We start from the raw sequence: 23,138 nt of genomic DNA, 5'->3' as shown, positions 1-23,138 counted from the left end.
CCAGCAGATTGAAGTGGGGAGAGAGTTGTCAGCATCTCTCTCTGGGAGGGGATTTTCAGCCTGGCATGAAATATTTTGTAAGGTTTAGGGTCTGCTTATGGAAATGCAAATCACTTTAACATTAAGCTGAGGCCACTATGAGGCCACTTTAGGGAGCAGGGGAAAACGGGCTTCATTAAGCCTGTCTCTATGACTGTGAGAACAAGGACATCATTTCTTCTAGGGTCTGTCTTCCTCACCTCTGAATACGATGATGGACGAAGGATATCGAAGGTTCCTCGCAACCACACAATTCGGCTCTTCTCTCCAACAGTTGAGGAAAATGATGAAGAAGTCTGTTAGTTTTGTGTGGGTATGTGTTTCGTTGGCTCTGATTTATTCAGATAATTGCCTTTGTGTCTCATTTCTCTTTGCAGATGTAAGCCCAGATGAAAAATGTAAACACACCTCCCAACTTCGGGATCTTTATTAAATTCCAAGCCACTGATGAATTCTTGCCTAAATGCAATTCATTCTTTCCCTGATTTGGAGCCTCTGAGTTTAACTTTCCTGGGGAGTGATGGCAATTTTCAGGTGGGAAGTAGGACCGAGAGCGGCTCTCATTGCTAAATCCTAGGTGAGAGACTCAGGCCAGAAGCAAGGCCGGTGGGGGGGGGGGGGGGTATGATGGAGTCTTGCTCTTTTCTCTGCTCCCTTTAATCTTTTTCCATGGGTTTGCTGACTGTTTCTGTAATTAAATGAGGGAAGTATTTGTCATCTCGGGTCCCTTTCAGCCAAGATGAATGGAATGCAACTTTCTCAGGAAGCTTCTGACAAAACCCTGTTTGTGGCCAGTGCCAGGACGTATACAAAGGCGCTGGGCTGGGGGCATTGGGAACTCGGGCCTGCTTCAGGTCCTCGCCAGGTCGCTGCTGCACCCGAGCCCTGGCGAGAAACTGTTTGGACACAGAGTGCCTCTCCATAGAGGCCCGCTGAGAGTATGCTGTGGGGCTGCTGCAAAGCATTTCCTGAGTTAACGAGGGGAAAGGAATGCCTGGCCTTGGGGTGTTTTTGAAGGCTTATTCCCAAAAAGGCCCGCTGGGGCGTCATGCAGAGACTTGCTCTAAGGTTGGAAGGCTTTTCAGTCCGAGAGCCCCGGCTGGAGCCACTTGGAGAACCATCATTTCTCCTTCCTGTTGATGAGCTTCCATCTGGAATCACTCAGAGGGGCAGAGCAGCCCGGCTTTCACTACCCACCTTGATGCCGTGTTCTTCTGGGGAGCTCGAAACAGTCTGTGAGGGAGGCAGAGGAAGCATCATTGTCTTTGTTCCTCATGGAGTAACTGAGGCATTGGGAGGTGTGGTGACCTGCCTGAGACCCTGAGGCTGGTAAGGGGTGAAGTTGGGATTTGAGCTGGTAGTCTGGCTCCTTTAAGTTATTGTGTGATGAGCACCTGCCATGGGCCAAACACAGCATGAAGGGCTCAGCATTCACGTTCCCATTTAATGCGTAAAACGACCCTACGACCCAAGAGGTAGTCACTTCTCTAATCTGCACTTTTCAGATGAGGAGACTGAGGCTCAGAGAGGTTAAGTCAATTGTCCTTGGTCACACAGCCAGCAACAGGCAGAGCAGGGAGACTCCATGAGCCTTTGCTCATTCTGCAGACTGCTACATTTTTCAACTGTAATGAACAATGTCTAAAACAAGTTTACTTCTTTAGTCTAACTCTTCACCAAAACCCACCATGTTGGTGGAGTAGACTTCATGACTCTCATTCTCCAAATAAGAAAACTGAAACTCTGGGGCACCTGGGTGGCTCAGTGGCTCAAGCCGCTGCCTTCAGCTCAGGTCATGATCTCAGGATCCTGGGATCGGGTCCCGCATCGGGCTCTCTGCTCGGCAGGGAGCCTGCTTCCCTCTCTCTCTCTCTGCCTGCCTCTCCATCTACTTGTGATTTCTCTCTGTCAAATAAATAAATAAGATCTTTAAAAAAAAGAAAAAGAAAAAGAAAACTGAAACTCAGAGAGGTTAAGTGACTTGCTCAAAGTCACCCGTTAGCAAGTAGCAAGGCTAGGGCTTGACCTTGGGACTTTCATTTTTGGCATGTAGCTCTCTCTCCAACATTCAAAGCTGTTTCTTGGGGAGGTACCCCATAGAAGACAAGAAAGCAACCAGGGCAATTTAAAAGAAAGAAAGACTAAGAAGAAAAAAAATCTGCTTAAAAGAAAAAACAATAATACTGAATCACTGGCTTATTATGCTTTTGATTCCCTAGGATTGTCCAATTCAATTATATGAAACAGAACTCATATGGGTGTGTGTGGATATATATACACACATATACACATATACATATGTATATATAAAACTTTATTTTATCATTTAAGAGAAAATTCTTCCTATTTTTCTTTTAAAACTTTTATCATCATATAAAAGCTATGTCTAACTGTATAAGTATATAAAATAACTATGTTCCGTTTAAGGAGTAATAACGAAACCAATATCCAACTGCCCATCACCCAGTTTAAGAAATAGTTTTTATTTACTTGTAAATATTAAATTGTAAAGTAATTTACTTTTTTTGCTCTTTTAGATACAACCTTTTGTGATTCTTTTTTTTTTTTTAAGATTTTATTTATTTATTTGACAGACAGAGATCACAAGTAGGCAGAGAGGCAGGCAGAGAGAGAGAGGAGGAAGCATGCTCCCCGCTGAGCAGAGAGCCCGATGTGGGGCTCGATCCCAGGACCGTGGGATCATGACCTGAGCTGAAGGCAGAGGCTTTAACCCACTGAGCCACCCAGGTACCTCCAACATTTTGTGATTCTTACTTCCTCCTTCCCTGCCTCAGCTTTTCTCTCATTATTTTATATAAAGGAGTTAGAAAACAAATATTACTTCCTCAAATCCTTTCTCTCCTTTTTATTTAAGTCAGAGATAGAATAAAACAGAGAGACATCGAAAGCAAAACAGTGCTGAGAAAGCTGTATGGCCCATAAGGTAGGGACTCAGGGCCTCAGTGCGGATGGGCTGGGGCTGAATGCCAGCCCCGCTGTTCACCACGGAACCCTCCTCTGCCTGTTGGGATCCGTCTCCTCTCTGTAATCCAGGGTGACTCACCCCACCCCACTCCCATCTCAGGATCCAAGGAGAATGATGGCTAATGTCAGATCACAACTTCTAGACTTAGACATTATGAGGCTTCAATGGTGTTTCTCACCCTTATGAAAGGCCTCTTAACTCAAAGCTTTTTCCTCTCAGTAATACCTCAATCCCAAGGAAGGCAGAGGGGAGAGGAGTACACCCATTTCACAGAGGAGATGCTTCAGTGAATGAATGGGTTTGCTCGCTGTGACATGAATGCCACCAAGCAGAGACACAATTCTAAATCAATCAGGCCTTCTAAATCCTGATCAAGTGAATTTTAAATGGCTTGTTAATTTAAAAAAATAATAATGATTATATTTCTTGTCTAATTGTGTACAATTAGGATGTATGTCTTTAATTTTCTCTTAAACTTCTGGTAAAATGCTCGATTTCCCCCTCACAGCTGTACAGGTGACAAATGTAGGAAATTAGCAAATTACATTAGAATCCTCCTTGGCTTCCTCAGCTCCTTTGCACTTTGCTTTCAGCTGATGTCTTTATGGGTAAGAAGTGCTCTCGTGTGATCACAGCTGTGAAGCCAACTGCCTTTTAATTACCACACTGCAAAAATCATGTCTCCTCATATCAATTTAGCACCTCTAATTAGTGAATGGGTTGAGATCACATCTACAGGGGGAGAAAGGTGTGCTGTGGCCCACCTCAATGCTTGCAGTGAAAGAGGATGTAGCATTTCTATCTGTTGGATCCTCCCATTTCCTCATGGCCAGCTCCTACTCATCTGTCCAGGCCTGCTCATGGCCACCTCTTCCAGGGAGACTTCCCTGCTATCCCTTAGTTCTCCTAGCAGCTGTCACAGAAAAAGCATTCAACCATGTATTGATAAATGAATGTCTGAGTGAATGCAAAGGGAGCAAACTTAGTATGTGGGGTCCCAGAGAGAAAAGTAGAATTGATATATGACTCTCTCAGGGAGCCTGATGTGGATCAACATCCGGGAGAAACATTTAATAGTGAGATATTCAAGAAGGAATCAAAATCTTACAAAGTACTGAGTTCTCCATCACTGGAGATATTCAAGGAGATGCTCAAGAATCACCTATGTATCAGGGTTGTGGAGGGGATTCTCAAACCAGCAGGGGGTTTGCATGAGTCAGTGTCTGCTGATGGTAAACCTAGTGATTTTAGTTGAGCCCTAGATTAATATTTTATATCTCAATAGGTACATTTTCTTTTTTTATATTTATATTTCTATTTTATATCTCAATAGGTACATTTTCTTTTTTATATTTATATTTACATTTTATATCTCAATAAGTACATTTTCTTTTTTTATACTTTTATACCATCTTCTTAGAAAATGATACAGATTTTCCATTCATGGTATTTAAATAAAAGGATATGTGTATTTAAAGGAAAATACTAAATCAGTTAACAATACAAGTGGTAGACCCAAGGGTCTTGGAGGTCTGGGAAACACTGGATTGCAGGTTCATTAAGGAGTCCTATAAGAATATACAGTCCTCAGAAATAAAAATCTCCTACTCAAATCTCTGTTACTTTCCATTAAATTAGGTCATAATATGCATTTAAACAATATATCATGAGCAAGACTCTTATCTGGGCACTGGAGAATAAGCACTATCAGAAGGGCCACAAAGGGGTAGACGGACCTCTCCAATCAAATGAATTACATTAAAAAAAGAGAAATAACCGTACAAGTAGAAATGGCTTAAGAGGGTTGCCGTAGTTAGCAATACTGGGGACATACTTGTGATGAAAGACTTCTTTATTTGCCTGACATTTTTTAATTTAACTGGACACCTGCCTTCTATCATGACTCCTGAGTTAACCATCCACACCAGAGATGGTAAATAGACCTGAGCCTATGTGACGTCACGAGTACGTTGATAGTGGCGGCCAGAGATGTGGGTTAAGTTGGTGAAGAGCATGAGGTCACACCTGCAATTAGCATGGGACGGGGAAGCAAGGGCTCCGCCGTCATTCGTGTATCCGCCATCCTGAACTTGTCCAGTTCCTCATTTTGACCCGCAGGGGGACCGGAGAAGACCAGGGACTTGCCCAGGCTCCCAGCCCGAGTCCACAGCTGGGCTGGGCGAAACTCATCTGCTGCCCTGTGCCGCCTGCTCAGAATCAAATCAGAATGCCACCAATGCCGGGATTATGTAATGCCAGGCTCTCCTCGACAAACATGACCACCCACATCACCGGCCAGAATGCACACAGCCCGTCGAAGCCGCCACCTGGTCCGATTTATCATCAGGACTCCATTTGAACGCCCCAGAATAACACAAAAGATGGGAAACCGAAGCCATTTACACGGAGAGAGTTCCGTGGAAGGCGATGTTGTGACGGAGAGCACGCAGGGGTCTGAACCACCGTGCTCCTTACATAACATCTCGGGGACGCAGGCTAGGACAATTTTCCGTTTGACTCTCGGTAGCACCCACAAGCAAGTGGGCTTTCCTCTAAAGCAGACACAGAACGGGCTGTTCACTGCAATGATGGCACTGAGCTGAATCGGGGGCTGCTTCTCCACCATTCTCCTGACCTCCCCCCCTTTCTGGGCCCGGACTCCCCTTGCCGTTAAAATAAGGAGATGGCCCTGGGTGGCTTTTTATTTCAGCTCTACCTTTTCATGACGTTGCAATTCTGCGTTTGATTTACAGACCAAGGAGGAATTCGTTCTTTCCGTGAGGGAACGAAAACTGTGGCACTTGGAGACTTGGTCAGGGGGGTCTGAAACCAGCCTCTTCCAAGATAGTTAGAGGGCCTAATTGTTTTAGATCTCCATTTGGGGATCAGCCTTTTATTTTCTGCTCTTCTTAATCAAATTCATTCATTAGTTTTTCTCATCAGTTCAGCAATCATTTATTTTCTAGAAAAATTACAGATGCATTCCCTTAACCCCCCATAATCCCCCTTCTAGGAATTCACCCCCAATTCACACTGGCACCCCTATGAAACAGTGTGGCTCAGGTTATTCCAACAGACTGGAAACAACCCAAATGTTCATTGATAGAGGACTGGCTGTCCCAACTGCAGTCCATGCACATCGACAAGTGCTATGTAGCTGTAAAAAAAAAGGGGGGGGATATCTTTATATAGTGACAAAACATACAGCTCTGGGAAAATTAAGGGAAAAAAAGCAAAGTGCAGGACAGCATATGCAGTAGGCTCCCTTTTGCATAAGATAGAGGAAGAGGAATAAAGACACATTTATGTATATCTGGAACGAGAAACACTGGAGGGATAATGAAAAAGGGCTAAATACAGGAGAGGCATGGAACAGAACAGAGGGAAGCTGTATGGGGTCCAGAAATTCTCTACTTGTTACATCCTTTTTGACTGTGGAAACATCTAAAAGTTGTGTAGGTTTTAAAAATAAAATTGATCAACACAAAGCAAGCAATCCCTAAGAACTGAAAACAAAGGCACTTAACAAATGTTATCAATCACACTGAGAAAAATCTGTAAACTTCTGGTTATATCTCCACTGTCTGACCAGGAGAGAGATGGAGTCTCCTCCACCAGCCCGCCACCTCCCACACTCACAGCTTTTTACTGTGAAGCTCTTCAAACCTACAAGAAGATTGAAAAAACAGTACAGTGAACACCATATCCCCTTTACCATTCAGTATTTTCCACATCTGCCTTCCTCTCTGTAAAAATATTCACACACGCACACGTATACACACATACACAGAGACGCACATACACACACACACGTTTTTGTTTCTGATGCATTCAAAATTATAAACTTTGACACGTCACTCCCATCAGTCCAGAAGATTCTGGAAGATTCCCCTGGAGTGTGATCGCAGTGTCCTCACCACACTTACGAGACTCACTTCAGTACCATCCAATGGTCAGTCTACCCTGATTTCTTTGGTTTCCCCAAAATGCCCTATTGGATGTTAAAAATCGGGATCTAATCAGCATCCATGCCTCCCATTTGGCTCCTATATTTTTATAACCTCTTTTCATCTAAGAACAGCTCCCCGCCTTTCCATTGTTTTTGTTGTTTTCCACCACATTAACTTTCGTGAAGAATCCAGGCCAGGTGGCTTGTAAAATGCTCTAGATGGGTGTGTTTATCTCCTTATAGTCATAGTCAAGGTTAAATGTTTTTGTTTAAAACATGAAGAAGTCTAGTTCAGTCCACCAAAAAAAAAAAAAAAAAAAAAAAATCATAGAAGCAATGACCCCCAGTAGCAACGAGCAGAGTTAGACCCCAGATCTTGGTCCCTAAATACAATTCCCCAGCAGAAAGAATGGGAAAAGCTTGAAGAAATGGCTGGCTCCAAATTTAAGGCAGATAAATAACATTAAGAGCCCAGAGGAATGGAGGAGAGGGGAGGAGGCAGGAGGGAGCGAGAGCGTCAAAAAAGGGAATGCTCTTCTGCAAAGAACACCAGCTTCAGTGCAGAAGGGAGGGAGTTGGGGGTCACCTGGGTGGCTCAGTCGGTTAAGTGTCTGCCTTCAGCTCAGGTCCTGATCCCAGGGTCTAGGGATTGAGCCCCACGTGCAGCTTGCTGCTCAGCAGGAAGTCTGCTTCTCCCTCTCCCACTCCCCGTGCTTGCATTCCCTCTCTCACTGTCTCTCTCTCTCTGTCAAATAAATAAATAAAATATTTAATTTTTTTAAAAGGGGGAGGGAGTTCGATCAGAAAATAGCCATCTTGCAGCCCTGATGGGACAGCGGCTTGGCCAGGACCATCAACTGAGCCTCAAACCATCTGGTAAAAGATGGTGGGGGACCAGGACATCAGCCTCGAAGTCTCACCCCACAGGTTACTTAATAATTACTAAGGGGAGGAGGTATCTTTACAATAAATCTAACAGGTGCCACCTTAGCCAAAGGATGGAGTTTCGTATCACCGAGAAGGTTTCAAAGGTAGGCCTCCTGACTCAAAGCAGTGGGAAGAACATGGTATAAAAGAGGATTCTGGCCAGAACTGTTTTTCCGGAATCTAGCTGTGAAGAAATGATCAAATCCAGATTTGGGATTTGGGAACATTTTCTAAAACAACTGGCTTGAGCCTTTAAAAAGGCCAATGTCCCATAAGCCAAAAAAAAAAAAAAAAAAAGGTAGGAGATTAAAAGTAGTAGATTCGGGGGGGCTGGGTGGCTCAGTGGGTTAAGCCTCTGCCTTCGGCTCAGGTCATGATCTCAGGGTCCTGGGACCGAGCCCCACATCGGGCTCTCTGCTCAGAAGGGAGCCTGCCCCACCCCCACCCCCCGCCCACCCCACCTCTGCCTGCCTCTCTGCCTACTTGGATCTCTGTCAAATAAATAAATAAAAATCTTAAAAAAAAAAAGGGTAGTAGATTCAAGGAGACTAAGCATGTGATCAGACTTACACTGTATGCTACCTGACTGGTCCCCCCCACCCCCAAATAAATGGCACTAAGGACATTCTGGGGACAACTGGGGGAATCTGAATATGGGCCACATAACAGTTTAAATTATTATATCACTGTTCATTTTTTAGGTGTGATCATTATATTGTGCTGATATACGAGGATATAATTGTTCTTAGGAGACTTATGCTGACATATTTAGTGGTGAAGTGTCATTATGTCTGTAAGCTGCTGTCAAGGGCTTCAACAAAAATATGAGTGTGGTGGGGGCAGGGCGGGGGAAAGAGAGAGTACAGAAGACCAACAAGGCAAAACATAGACAATCGGTGTCCCTATGTAAAGGGTACAGGATGTTCACTGCACTTTCTTTTAATTTTTGTAGGCTTCAATATTTTTCCAAAAGACTAGAAGAAAATTTGGAAGAAAAGTGGAAATACTAAGTAGAGCAGCAAAAACACTGCATTAAAAAATAATGTCTGTGACTGATTGGAATACAGCCCATTTAATATATTTTTTAAAGATCCATGAATTCGTAATGTTACTTACATAAAAGGGAAAGACTGAGAAAGAGAGAACCCCAAACCAAACAAAATGATTCCTGGAGGTTCTCCTAGATTCCAGGCCACATGCTGGGCTCTTGGGTTCCAACCGACAACAAGGGAGATGTGGTCCCACCTCCCTCCCCACACAAGGTGCCCCTGATAGAGGGGACTGACATTACCGGGCAAGCTCTAGGCTGAACAGAAAACTGAACCTTCGATGATGTGTTCCAGCCGTGATCTGGCTGGAAAGGCTTCCCAAGGAAGTGGTAATCAACCTGGGAATTAAGGAAAGATCCCTTTTTGCTAGTGAGGGCTGCTGGGGTGGGCTTGGCTGTGCTGAGGGTCCATGTCCCCAGGACTCCAGCCACAGGCCTGGAGTTTCAGAAGACACCCAGGATGAACAAGGACACACAAAGCCAACATTCCATCTCAGAAGTAACCAGGACAGTGTGTGGGAGCCTGGGGGGAAATCCGGGAACACTGTGCTGGGGTCGGCATCTGGGCAGAGTCTCGATAATCATCTAACCCAGGGTGGTTTATCTCAGGTTGAGCACTTCCCACTTTATAAGGCTCAATCTCTGAATCATGGAAATAATAAATTATTTAATTGTCTTGGTAAACAGAGCCAAAGCAAAAGTCTTCTGTATAATTCAACACTAAAGTAGGCCAGGCTCTATTTAAAAAAAAAAAAAAAAAAAAAAAAAAAAAAAAAAGCCAACCCATTCATTATAAAACCACCCAGAGTAGAACTCCAAGTACTATATGCTTGAAATACTTAGCATAGTTATTGATTTTCACCAACAACCAGTCATCTGGTTTTTGATTTCAAAGGAACCACTTGTTTTTTATACACAACAGTCACTGGATGAGGAATAGGTTTAAAAGTGGTGTGTGTGTGTGTATGTGTGTGTGTGTGCGCGCGCATGCATGTGATGGAGGATTTACAGGGAGAAAACATGTCCGTACTGAGAGGCTCCAGCAGGAGGCTCCTTGCCAAGGTAGGCTAGGGAGGGACCTCATGAACACAGAGGGAGCCTCCGTGGTCTCCAAAGATCCCACTCCCACAGTCTGAGGTCTGTTCACTGTAAGAAGCAGGGCAAGTCTCTTCTATCTTTGCATCTCATTTTCCTCATTCTATCCTTTTTTAAAGATTTCATTTATTTACTTGAGAGAAAGAGAACTCGAGCAGGGGGGAGGGGCAGAGGGAGAGGGAGAAGCAGACTCTCCGCTGAGCCTGATAGGGGGCTCGATCCCAGGACCCTGAGATCCCAGGCCCAACCCAGGAGCTGGTAAAGGAGGGAATCACATGTAAGGCACAAGAGAGGAAAAGAGAAGTTTAAGGCAGATGCTGATGGCTTTAAGCTACAAGGCTTTGGGAATAAGGACATGATATCATCAGCTGACCTAACCCTCTCTCTTTATAGTAGGAGACTCAGATAGGGCTAAGGATGTGCAGAGGCCACACAGCTAGTACCAGATTGCTGACCCAGATCCCAGGGCTCCAGCTCTTCCTGGAAGGTAGACCAGAAGGCCACCGTGGTCCTTGAAGTGGAAGGAAGAGGAATGCAAACCATGGTACAGGGAACCCTAAGTGTCTCGTCTCATCCCATAACCAGTCCATGGTCTGCCATGCCATCACCATGTGACAGATGAGGAGCTGAGACCAGGAGACGCTAAGTGACCTGCCCTGGGTGGCCAACTGGTGCTAGAGCCTGGACATGAGCCACAGCCCATGTGACGCCAAGCCCAAAAGACTGTTCCTATTACAAGCTGACCAAGCACATTAGTGCCTCTGGGCTTCTGGACACAGCCTTATGGAATTCAATAAACATAGGGCAGTCGGTTTCATGCCATGACACAAACCCCATGCTTTCGTCCCAGAGCCCCTGCCCAGCAGCCTCCGAGCCCCCCAGGGCCCACCTCACACAAGCATCAGCACAGTCCTAGGGGGAAAACGGAACTGTTAAGGACGAGGACACTCAGGCTCCAGTGACAGGAAGTGGTTTGTCTCCCACCCAGCTGGGAGATGGCGGGGACAGGTGGGAAGCCAGGTCCCCTGACCCAGTGCCCCTTCCACCACTCCTTACTGGGAGCCACAGGTCCCTTCAGTGTGTTCCTGGCCTCTATGGGGTTGACGGCCTTGCTGACTGCAGGCACGTCCAAAGGTGGCGAAACACTGACTACACCTGCTTCCTCTGCATCCCCCAGCCCCGCAACATTCTACAAGTAGATTTGGGGGCTCAGTTGTAGGTACTTCCCTTATGTCCCCTCCAGAGTCTCAATACCTACCCTTAGACCCTTCCACCTCAGCTGACACACCTGCCTTCAAAGACTCCAGGCACCTTTAATCAGCAAGAATCTCTAGAATCTGGTCAAAATTCAGGTCCAGGGGTGGGGCCTGGGAGTGGGCCCTTCTGACACTCCCAGGTGCTGCTGCTGGTCCAGGACCCTGTGGCTTTAGGGCATCTCTAGGCCAGCATTTTTCCCAGTCCCCTGATGATCAGAACTGTCCAAGGCGCTTGTTAAAAATCAGCTTCTCAGGCGTCCTCCCTAGGATGTGATCAGTGGACCCGGGAACCTGATTCTTAATTAATAAGCCCGTGCCCTGTCCCCACTCACCCCCTCCTCCCATGAGTCCTCCCCACCAGGTTTGCCTGGGCAACTGCGGAATCCACCCCCCTCGTCTGATGCCCCAGGCCCCCAGCACGTCCACCAGGGGTGATCCAGTCTCCACACCGGGGCATGGCTCGGCCCTCCGGCAGGGCGTCTCACCTACTGTGTGTCAGAGTCACCAGAAGCTGACATGCCCGGGGCCCGGCACCTAGACATAGGACAGAGCCTGGCCAAGCTGACCAACTTGTGCCCATGTGCCTGAGACCACCTCCCCCACCGCGTTCCACGTTTCTTGTCCACATAGCCTCTATCCTCTTGCCCTGTGAGCTTGCTGTCATTTTACACGTCTGTCCTCCTGGAGGGAGTTATTGCCTGGTTCCCTCTCCAGGTCCGCCCAGTCTCAACTTGTAAATCCCGACTCAACTGCACGTAATCTGCGGTCGTGCTGCTTACTAGCAGCTTGGGCTGTACCGTAAGTAGCGTGTGTGATTTATTTATCTAGAATGAATTATTTACATCCTGCATAGTTCCAGAAAGGGGTTGAGGCAGAGAAAGACACATCAGCAATGCGGCCATTGGGCTTACACGCTGGGAACCGATACTACTTTAGAGACCATGGTCTTGAATTAAAAATGGGGGTCAGAACCTTGAATTGAATCTTTTACCAGATGGACAGGAAGGATATGGGTTGGGTCGTTGGCAGGAACAGATTGGGAACCGCCATATGCTTGTCATGCCCTTTGCCTCTGCTTCTGTGAAAACTCAACCCGGAAAGAGCAGCCATGGCTCTTCCGGCTGCCTTGGGCTGACTCTGCCTCTCTTGCAGGCTCTCTGTTTTAATTTCACTCTTCCGAATCACCTTCATGGTCTGTGACAGCTCGTTTCATCCACGTGACTTTGAATCTGGAGGCAAATGGAGACATTCATCTTCAAGGAATTCCCTGGCTGGGCCCTGGCGGGCACCTCAGACAGCAAAAACACCAGTTCCATTAATAGTAACCTTAGTCCGTCAGGGGCGTACAGTCTGCAGAGTGCTTCCCCCCTGCTCTATGACCCTGTCTTGTCCAACGCTCTCCAAATAGCCCCAGAAAAAGGGCAGACCTCGCCCATTTCACAGATGAGTTCGGCGATGCTCCAGGAGCCTGCCGATTTGCCCAAGCCAGTTCTGGCAAGGAGAGACACGGGAGGGACGGCGACCCAGAGCATCGGGGCTTGACAACTCTGTTCTAGCTGTTGCCCCAAACTGCCTCTCCAGAACGTCCACCTGGGGCAGCAGCATTGGGCAGTGGGAGGGACACCGGTCTGCAAGAGCCGGGAAGAGCGTGAGTCAGGCATCGATCATGCTGTTTGAGTGAGGGAATGAATAAGGCCCACTCGTAATCCCTGCCTGGCCCATGGTGCGTGCCCTTAATATCCCTTCTCCCTCTCTCACACCCCCTCTTTCTCTTTCTTATGAATCCAGAAGGTGGAAGCATTTCATAGATTATTAATGCGCTAAATGGCCCCTCTGGAGACCAGTGCCAAGAAATGGCTCCAGCCCGGCCTGGATTCTTGGCCTCTGCTGTCTTTCTTAGAGAGCAGCCGCAGGAGTTTCCAGCTGTGCTCCATCACACCGCACCTCCTGAATGGGCTCCGTCAGGTCCGTGGTTCTGGCCACCCAGCCACCCCTGGGTGTGGCCACCCCTGTGCGTGGGCTGGGCGGGAGCAGGGTTCTGGCGGGGTGGGTTTTGACCCCTGGGGTGGGGTTGAGAAGTGGGTGCTGTATGCAGCCTGAGTGTCTTGCTAAAGAACCCCCCCATCCTGCCCAGGACGCCTTGGTTTCAGGGTCTCTGATGCCAGAGCAAACCACCTTGGTTGTGGATGCAAAATAGGGTGATTTTACAACTCAGAGCTATAATCGGTGATCGGCTTCAGGTGGAAAAGTCCTTTTCAGTGCAAGAGCCGCTGCTGCTCCGTAGTCCATAGGAGTGCTTTCACTTAAAGGGGAAAGCATTCTGTGAGTCTCACAATGGCAGGAAACACAAGAGGTTGGTCCCACTTTACATCAGAGAAAAACAAGGCTGAGAGAGAGAAAATCAGACCAGATTTTGGAGGAGATGGCACTGGAGGGTGAGCCATGGGACCCAGGTTTGCTGTTACTCTGAGAACCGGGGCAAGGTCCTCTCCACGTTGGGCCTCGGTTTCTCAGTCTGTATAATGGGAACACTGGATCCAACCCTTGCCAAGACCCTACCAGCTCTGCCTTCTATGAATCTATCTCAAATTCCACAACCCACTGCTAAGTTTAAAGAATAAAAAAGCCCCCAAACCACCCCCCCAAAACCACAACCCTTCGACTTCTCAGGCAACCTACAGCTTTAATACGGTAATCACTTGAGACTATCAAGCCAGACGACAAAATTCCTGTTCCTGTGATGCAAATGGCATCGACCAGCAGTTTAGAGCTATGCCAGAATTCAGTAAATAGCAAAGGGCTTGATTGGGGGGGTTTTACTGATTTGGTTTTTTAAATGTCAAAACCAAGCATGATTTAGGTTTTGCAGAAAATCAAGTCCCAAATGTTCAGGGCCATAGTTGCCAACACTTCAACAAACACAGAGTCAACATTCCCCTGTCTGCGTGACCTCCTTCCCTCCACTCCTCGGCAGGAGCATCTCCAAGGATCCAGCCCCATCTCACAGGCCAAAATGCTCCTCCCCCTGGTCCTGGAGGGAGCACCAAGGCGCGGGATGGGCTGCCAAGGGGAGGCTGGGACAGTGCCAGGAGACGCGCATCTACAATTTAATATTTGCTGCGTGCCTTTTAAAGGACAGGCTCCGCGGGATATGGTTCTTGACGAAATAGTGTTTGCGTTTTCCTGCCGTTTTCCTGCAAGCGGTCCTTTATCCCTTCAGGAATCTGCCTTTATTTTCATCAGCGAGACTATTTCTGTCTGCCAGCTGAAGCAGCTATCACCTAGCTTCCAAAGAAGGAGGGAGTTTTGTGCTGGTCTCTGAGGATGTCAGCCCCCTCTCGCTGCCTCTCTTGCACCTTCCCTGGGCTCTGCCAGCATCTCTAGTTTAAGCTGCCCTTCCTTCATTCCTGCCCTCCATGCCCCCGCGCTTGACTCGGCCCCAAATTCTCCTGCCTTTCCCCAGGCCCCATTCTCGCAAAAGGACAGACTAGGTTGGGGGGAGGTCAGCAGAACTGCTCCAGGAAAGTGCAAGGTACGGTCAAAAGCCAAACCCCCTTTAGAATGCTGAAGACAGGATTCTGAGGGGGTCTGGAACAAAGTCAAAGAACAACGTGGGGTCCAGAGAGAAGAGGTGTGGGGTGAGACGCAGCCAGAGGCCCTTTCGGGTCTCCCTCTGCCTTTCCTTTACCAAGGGACTGCAGGTGGAGAAACACTCCTTCAGGTCTGGTGGGCTCCGATGATCTGCCCTCCTCATTCGAGACGGGACTGAGGCCTAGAAGGCAGGCATCCAGGTCTCTGTCAGCAAGTACTCCCCAGCACCCCTCAGCACAGGAGCCAGGCCAGCGCCAAGCCCCAGGGCGCAAGGCTGAATGAGAGAAGACCCTGGCCTCGGACAGCGTCAGGCCAGGCCGGACCCAGGCACAGGGCCTCACGCCATGGCAGGGGGCTGTGGGTAGGATAACACAGCGCAAGGAATGGGGGATGTCACAGGGAAAAGGGCAGCAAACTGCACCAGAAGGAAGGATCACAGTCTTTCCTGCCAGGTGGAGAGACCCCTGTCTGGGCCTGGGGACACGAGGGAGCAAGAGGAAGGTGGGGAGCAGGGTGGGGTGACCGAGCACCCTCTGACCACACCTGGGACTGTGGGCTTCATCCTGGCAGCTCTGGCATATTTGCCCTGCTGTCTCCTCCATGCCTTTTTCCCCAAAGGGGCTGCACAGCCCAAAGTTCTGGAGCCCGGGAGCACTTCTGAGCGCCCCTGGCGCCCCGGGCCTTCGAGGCCCAGGGTTTGGGAGGTGAACGTGCATCAGAAATCACCCGGCCTCTCCAAGAACTAATTGCATCTAAGTCTTCGGGGCTGTGGGCACTGAAATGGCAGTGGGGGTGACGAGTAGGTCTATGCCCTTAAGACATTTGCTGAGTCCCTCAGCCTGGACCCAACGAGTGGAGCCTGGGAATGGGTATTAGCAAAGTCCCATCCCCACCCCCCAGAAGTGACCCTTAGGACATAGTCTGAGAGCCTGCAACCTGGTCTATGTTTACTCTCTATATTAGATCTCCCCAGCAGCAGGCCTGGAAGAGACTGGAACGTTCGGGCAACTTTGGGTAACAGGGAACCCCCTACTTCACAGCCAGGCGGCTGGCGCCAATGCTGGATGCCTCCAGCGATAAGGGCTTGCTCGCAAAAAGTGGAGGCTCCCTCCTCACTAAGCAGCCATTGCTCCTGCATCTCCCACCGACATCACTAAGAACCGGCAACATCTCTCACAGAGCCACGAGGGTCTGGAGGTGCAGACTCTGGAGTGTCCTTCAGTCTGAACATGCCATTCCCACAGTCAGACCCTGCCCCTCCCCAGACGCCTGCCAGCCTGTGCCCTAATAGGCCCCTGCCAGGGAGGTCCAGCTCTGACCAGCCCAGGCTGGGACAGAGCCTGCACGTCACAGCCTGGACTCTTAAGATGGTCCTTGCACCTAGCTGGAGGAGCCAATGCTCCCAGTGGCCGAGTGACTCACATTGTGACTTAAACAATATTAGGCTCTCGACGCAGCAACCAGGAATCAAGAAGCCCGGCAAAAGGCAAAAGTTAAATTTAACCGATTTTGGCACCAGGCTGAATTTGCACCCCTCCGTCGCGCGAATCCCTATTTTTGTGGCACGAGGAAACAGAAACAAGTGATTACACATTCCAGGCTGTCTCTGTCCAGCAAGCATTGTTCCCCCAAAGGGCAGTCAGAGCTCCTTTTCAATTACACAAATTACATGCATTTTCCCATTTGCGGAACTCTGTTTGGGAGCCCAGTTTTGAATAAGTTAAGGGAGTCATTGAATCCCTTGAGTGAATGGAGGCCCACTCCTCCAACCCCTGCACCATCTCCACAAGCTAGCTCAGCCTCTCAGAGGTGGGGAGGGGGCCTAGAGGTCCCCAGAGTCTGCCTTCCCGGAACGTAGAGGGAGGCAGAAGCTCCAAGGCTCCTTCCTATCAAGATCCCGGTCTTTGCGGCTCCACATCCCTCAGCTGGCTCCGCAGCCTGGGGGACGTCTACTCTCCTGGGCTCAGCCTATGATTCTGCCTCTGAGGTCCCCAGAGCTCTCCAAACTGCCAGGCACCATCCAGTTCCCTGTCCCTTGGCACCCCCGTCAGCGTGCAGCAGGAGCCCTTGACCTCATGCAGTCTGAGAGTGGATGTCTATGGTGTGTGTTTGGGGTGGGGGGCATTGTAGCAATGCAGACTGAGCCTGTGGCAGTGGGGACCAGGAATCTGCATTCCCTCCTGCGACCTCCACCTCCCCAGGGTCACGTCCATGTGGAAGGAAACTTGCCATGCAGGGGTTTCAGGCTCCACAGCCTGCGCCCTGCATTTAGCTCAGTTCAGCACTCTGTGAGGACCTGCTGGGTGCCGGGCCCTGTGCTAGGCACTGGGAACTGGGGGGTGAAGAAAATGGGGGCCCCTGGTCCCCCAAGAAGCTTGTAGTCTAGTAGAGAACACCTAAAAATAGAATAAACTGTTTCCCATGAAATGTAATTCCTTTACTGACAAAATATCGTATGCAACAGAAGTGACGTAGAACCACGCTTCCCGAATTTCTCTTCGTCATTACTCTCCTGAAAAGCCGTTGTAGATATGTTATCCTAACCCTGCACCACTCATGAAATTTTAATGCCGCAGATACTATAGGTCTACTTATGGGGGCGCCTGGGTGGCTCAGTGGGTTAAAGCCTCTGCCTTCAGCTCGGGCCATGATCCCGAGGTCCCGGGATTGAGCCCCGCACCGGGCTCTCTGCTCAACACGGAGCCTGCTTCTTCCTCCCTGCCTGCCTCTCTGCCTACTTGTGATCTGTCAAATAAATAAATAAAATCTATATTTTTAAAATCTACTTATGTACTGTATATATCTCTGTGCTTTTTACATAAAAAAAGAGTAGGCTGTTTTGCCCCCTCCCCACAAGAACCAACTCAGGAGATGGCTTTCATAGAGCAGGCTTTATTGAGGAAGAAGCCATTAACTTACCCTGGGGCTATGGGAGGCACAGAAGGAAAGGGATCAGGAAAGGTATCCCAGAGGAAGAGGTAATTACCCAGGGTATGGAAGGCTGAGCAGAAGTTCCTTAAAACAGAGAAGGGACTTGGCATGAAACCTCCTTTGCTGGGAAACTTGTGCTCCACCTTCTTCCCAGAACCCCTCCTTCCTGTGGTAGTCAGCCTTCAAGATGGGCCCCAGCAATTTTCACCTCCCACTGCAGCTTGTTTAGGCCTCTCACACGATAAATAAGAGCTAATTTGTATGACCAAGAGCATAAGGCATAAATGAGTGTGCAACTTCTGAAGCAAGGTCCTAAAAGAATTTTCCACCCTGCCTTGGTCTCTAGATGGGTAGCTTTGGGGGAAACCAGCTACTGTGCCATGAGGACACTCTAGCGGCCTTATGGAGAGAACTGCAGGAGAGACACCGACGGGCCCCCACGGTGAGGGAGCCGCCTGGGGGTGGGGGGCTGATCCTCCAGTCCCAGTCAAACCCTCAGACGATGCTACAGCCCAATCTCCGAATCTTCCAGCTAGATCCCAAACATCATGGAATAGACGTAAGCCATCCTCTGGGTCTGAAATTTCTGACCCAAGGAAATAATGCTGTAATGATTACTGTTGTTTTAAGCCGCTAAATCTGGGCATGAGTCATTACACAGTGATAACTAACACAGTCCCGTCTTCATAACTCGGTCTCCTGTCTTGTCAGCTTCTCAAAGCTGGAGGCCTTCCTTGCTCATGCTGAGGCCGGTTGGCTCTGGTTAGCAAGCCAGGAGTTTCTAACATTGTACTCGCTCCGGCAGCTCCTCAGAGAATTCTGAAGGGTAAGCCATTCCAAGTGAGGATATGGAAAGGCCCGGAAGCTCCCTGGCTTCCTCTCTGGGCGGGGACCCTCCACGGAACTTGGCCTGCCATGTCAGAGCAAAATGTCCATCTGCATGGAGGTCTTTCCAGCCTCCGTCCCTTCCTTCCTCCCTCCATCTCTCTGATCATTCAACAAACATACAATAAGGTCTGTGGAATGTTAAGCACCAGGAAAAACAGGAGGAACTCAGGCCCAGCTTCCATTCTTATGGAGCTCACAGCTCGGAGCTTACATGCCCCCCACACGTGCAAAGCCCTAAGACAGGGACAGTGCTATGCATGTGTTCTGCTAGGAGTAAATGCAGGGAAGTGACAAAAATAATTTTTCTAGAGGGGCTATCTTAGAGATAATAGTAAGGAAAAGCTTCTTGGAAAAGGCAGCTTTTAAGCTGAGTCTCCAAGGGTGGGTGACACACTGGGCATGAGGAGAATGGGGCATCTCAGGCGGGGGATGGGGGGCAGGGAACCATGTGGCTGGAAATACCCAGAATGCTGAGGCGTTGAGGTATTCAACTCAGGGAGCAGAAGGAGGCAGGTACAAGAAGGAGCACTTAGTGCTTAGGATGGGCCAGGCCCGGCTCTAACCACAATCCCATCCCTGAATCCATAGAGCGGTCCTATGAGATCAGTCCTCTCCCGCCCCGGATTCTACAGGTGAGGGGCTAAGGCTCAGAGGAGCAGTGCCCAGCCCAGCTGCACAGGGAGTGGAGTGTGTTCCTCAGTATTCAGGAAAGGAAGCTCAAAGACAGAAAAAGGGACCCTGCCAAGGTCTCCCAGCTGTTTGCAGGCACCTCGAGGCTCGAAGCCAGGGGAGTGGCGCTGGGTCCCAGGCACGAGCTTAGGTTTGCATCACAGCACCCCAAGCTGCTCTTCTGGCCTCCTCTCCTGTTGCATGCACCCACACTCAGCGTGGCCCGCTCAGGCCACCACAAGTGACTCACAGCTCCCCAGGCCCACATACTCCCCCACCTCCCGCATCAGAGCGCCCCGTTTCCTCGGCTGGCAATGCTCTCCTCCACGGCTCCAGCTGTCCAGCGTCCCCTCTCCTCCTTCCCAGCCAACTCCACGTCGCTCCTCTGGGAAGCCTTCCTTGACCGTGGGCTGAGAGGGCCAGGACCTCACCCCTTCTTCCTCATACCTCAGTCACGGGTAGCTCCGGCCTCCCTCTGGGCCGTGAGATTGGGGCTCTACCTCCAGCTTCTCATGCAAGCAGGGCAGATTCCTTGAGCTCCTCAGTCAACAGGAATGCAGGGAAACCTGATCCCGCTGTGGTCAGGCTTCGATGGCCTCCTCATTCTCACCCCGGCTCCCCACTGACCCGTCCTCTGCTCCCTGAATGAGCCAAGTTCTTCCCCAGCAAAGGCCATCTGCATTGACCATTCCAGCCACCCAACCCGCTCCTTCTCATGCTACAGATCTCAGCTCAAATGTCACCTCTGCCAAGAGGCACTCCCCGACTGCCTTGGGACGGTCACCACTAGTCCCATCACTCTGCCTATTTCCGTCCTGGCTGTTTCCGACCATAGGCTCAGTTCGAGACTCCCTGAGTTTAAATCCTTGCTCTGTTACCTACGTGCTGAGGGTCCCTGTGCCAGTCACTAGGCTTCTGCGTGCCCAGGTTTTCTGGTTTATAAAATGAGGGTGACAATACTGGCCGTAGCACAGAGCAGGTGTAAGGAGTGAATCAATGCAAAGAAGTGCTCAGAACAGCACCTAGTAGGTTCTAAGTCTGGCACGCGTACGACATCAGTGTCGGCTCTTTGTAGGGTGACCTGTTCACTTGCTCGCTGCCTGCCTCCCTCCTAGCACATAGGCTCTGAACAGGTAGACGCCCACCCTGTCCTGTCAGCACTGTGTCCCCAGAGTCTACCAAAACCCCAGGTGCAGAATAAGCTGCCCATTCTCTCTGCCGCACGGCTGGATGGCCAAAGCAAAGACATAAGCACACGACGTGGGTCACCCCTCATCTTTCCACGCTCTTCTTCTCCCGTTCCAAACAACACCTGACACTAGTGAGTTTTGCCTCCATCAGCCCATGCCCTCCCTGGCTGGCTGGTGTAGGGCCTTAGCCAGTGCAAAAAGTGCACCCTGGCCAGGAGCCCGGGCAAAGCCCTGAGTGCAGTGTTCGGGGAGGGGGGTGTCTTGATGCACAAGGCCATGTCAGTGGGGGAGGGGAGCTCAGCAGCAAGTAGAGAAAGGCCCATCTGATCAGGGAACAGTGAGAGCAGGGCTCAGAGGCCCGAAGGTGCAAGATGCCTTTGGGGAAAGGGCGGGCGGGCGGGCGGGAGGGGCTGAGGCATGGACAGAGTGGCAGGTACAGAAGAGGACACTGGGCAGGCAGACCGGCTGGACAGTGGTGACAGAGTCAGGCTAGGATGTCATTAAAAGATTCCAAACACGCAGTGGGGGTGTTGGGGCTACCCCATGGAGACCCACCGTGTGGGCCTTGCCACCACCAGCCCGGAGGAGGGGGTCAGGCCAGGCAGTGGGGTGGCGGGGGCCTGGGCAATCAATCCTCCAGAGAAGAGTCAGGGAGGCCTGACCTGGGCAACTTAGGAGCTATGTTGTACCAGGAGTCATTCCTGCAAAAGACTGGTGGCTAAGGACAATCCCCCAACCAAAGGCGACCTGGACCTTACCTGCACCAGATTCCAGCCTTGGAGGGACTCCGCAATGATGGATGTAACGGATGGACAGACTCCTCCAAACACCATCAAGTGGTTCGGCCCATATTTTATTGCATCGTAGAAGGCTTTCAACCCTTTTGCATTATCACACTAGAGAGCAAGAGACAGAAAGAAGAACCCAAATTAGAAACAGCTTTCCCCAGGGACCGGGGCCCAACGGTGGATTCACACAAACAAACTTCCTCATGGGAAACCGGCTGGGTTTCAGCTCCCCCCTTGGGAGGCCTCTCTCGAAGCCAGCCCTGGGCCCAGAAGACATCGCGAATGTGATGTTGGTATCCCCATCCCAGCTCTCTTCCCACTGAGCACCCTCCCAATCCAGGACCAGTGCCTCTGTGGCTATCTTCCTGCTCTGCACACTGAGGAAAGGGCCCCCAAAATGTCTCCCTCTGGGGTCTCCACCTTCCTGCAGTCATTTACATGTTAAAAGGGCACAAATCCACACCCATTAGAATGTCTAGCATCAAAAAAGCACAAAATGTAAGTGTTGGCCAGGAAGCCAAGACACGCAGAGAAATGGGGATGCTGGTGCTTTGCTGGGGGGAATGTACAATGTAGTATTGCAGAACCCCAAAACCTTCAACAGGATTACTGTACGAGCCGGCATTCTGCTGCTGGGTAGACAGCCCAAGATCCGGGAACCAAAGAACCAGAAGCAGGGACTCCAAGACGTATCTGCACACCCACGTTCATAGCAACACGATTCACAATCGCCAAAAGGGAAAAACAACCCAAATATCCTTCAAGAGATGAAGGGATAAACGAAATGCGGCACAGACACACAACGGAGTATTTTTCAGCGGTAAAAAGGAAGGAGTCTCTGACGCGTGCTACAACACAGAGGAACCTTGATGACATTATGCTAAGTGAAATAAGCCAGATGCAAAAGGACAGCTATTGTAGGATTCCACTTAGATGAGGTCTCTAGAGGAGTCAAATTCATAAAGACAGAAAGCAGCACGGTGGTTGCTGGGGGCTGGGGGAGAAGGGCATGGGGAATCAGTGTTTAACGGGGAGGATGGGAACGTTCTGGAGATGGATGGCGGTGATGGTCGCTGAGAACCAAGGGAATGTACCTGATGCCATTCCACTGTGCACTTAACGAATGGTTAAAATGGTTAATCTTATGTTCTGCATAATTTATCACAATAAAAAAAGAAGGAAGAAGAGGAGGAGGAAAAAGGGGAGGAAGAAAAGGAGGAGGAGGAGGAAAATCTAGAAGGAAGAACTCGCTCAGCAAACACTTGTTTGCTGGGTACTTAGGGGCTGGGTACTTAGGTGACATACAAGTTGTACCCGGCCCCCTGCCCAGGTGCTTGCATTCTAGAGTGGAAACCTGAGCCGTAAAACAGATCCCAGCAACCCAATATGGAAATGACCCGGGACAAATGTCCTCAAATGTTACTGACTTCCACCTGCACCTCCATCACTCAAGCCGTGTCGTCATCTCTTCCCTGCATAGTTGCAGTGGTGCCTAGCTGGGCTTCTTGTTTCCCTGGGGGTCCAGGTAAGCCTGCTCACCTTCCCAGCCGCCTTCTGGGGGGTGCTGTGTAAAACATAAACCAGTCCTTCTGGCGATCTTGCTTTCCGTGCACTTAAAGCCCACCGCCTCCGCAGAATGTTGAGTCTCAAAAAGTTAAAAACATAATGCTCATGAAAACTGAGATGGGGTACATGTCAAGCTTTTATTTAACTCATTAACAAGGGGATCTGCAAGATGACAAAATAGATTCAAAAGGAAACTTGAGAGACCAGGATTTTTA

General features: G+C 49.6%; 1 protein-coding gene across 1 annotated transcript in view; it reads right to left on the bottom strand.

Annotated features, from left to right (window-relative positions):
• The window catches only part of GABBR2 (gamma-aminobutyric acid type B receptor subunit 2), a 340,962-nt gene that overhangs the window by 212,323 nt on the left and 105,501 nt on the right, over positions 1-23,138 (bottom strand). Inside the window, exon 2 of the mRNA XM_059411211.1 lies at positions 21,328-21,465. Coding sequence (XP_059267194.1) covers positions 21,328-21,465 — 138 coding nt within the window. The remainder of the gene's footprint in view (positions 1-21,327; positions 21,466-23,138) is intronic.

Source organism: Mustela nigripes, chromosome 9 (genome assembly GCF_022355385.1).
Source record: "Mustela nigripes isolate SB6536 chromosome 9, MUSNIG.SB6536, whole genome shotgun sequence".
NCBI classification, from domain to species: Eukaryota; Metazoa; Chordata; class Mammalia; order Carnivora; family Mustelidae; genus Mustela; species Mustela nigripes.
This window is presented reverse-complemented; position numbering and strand designations above follow the sequence as displayed.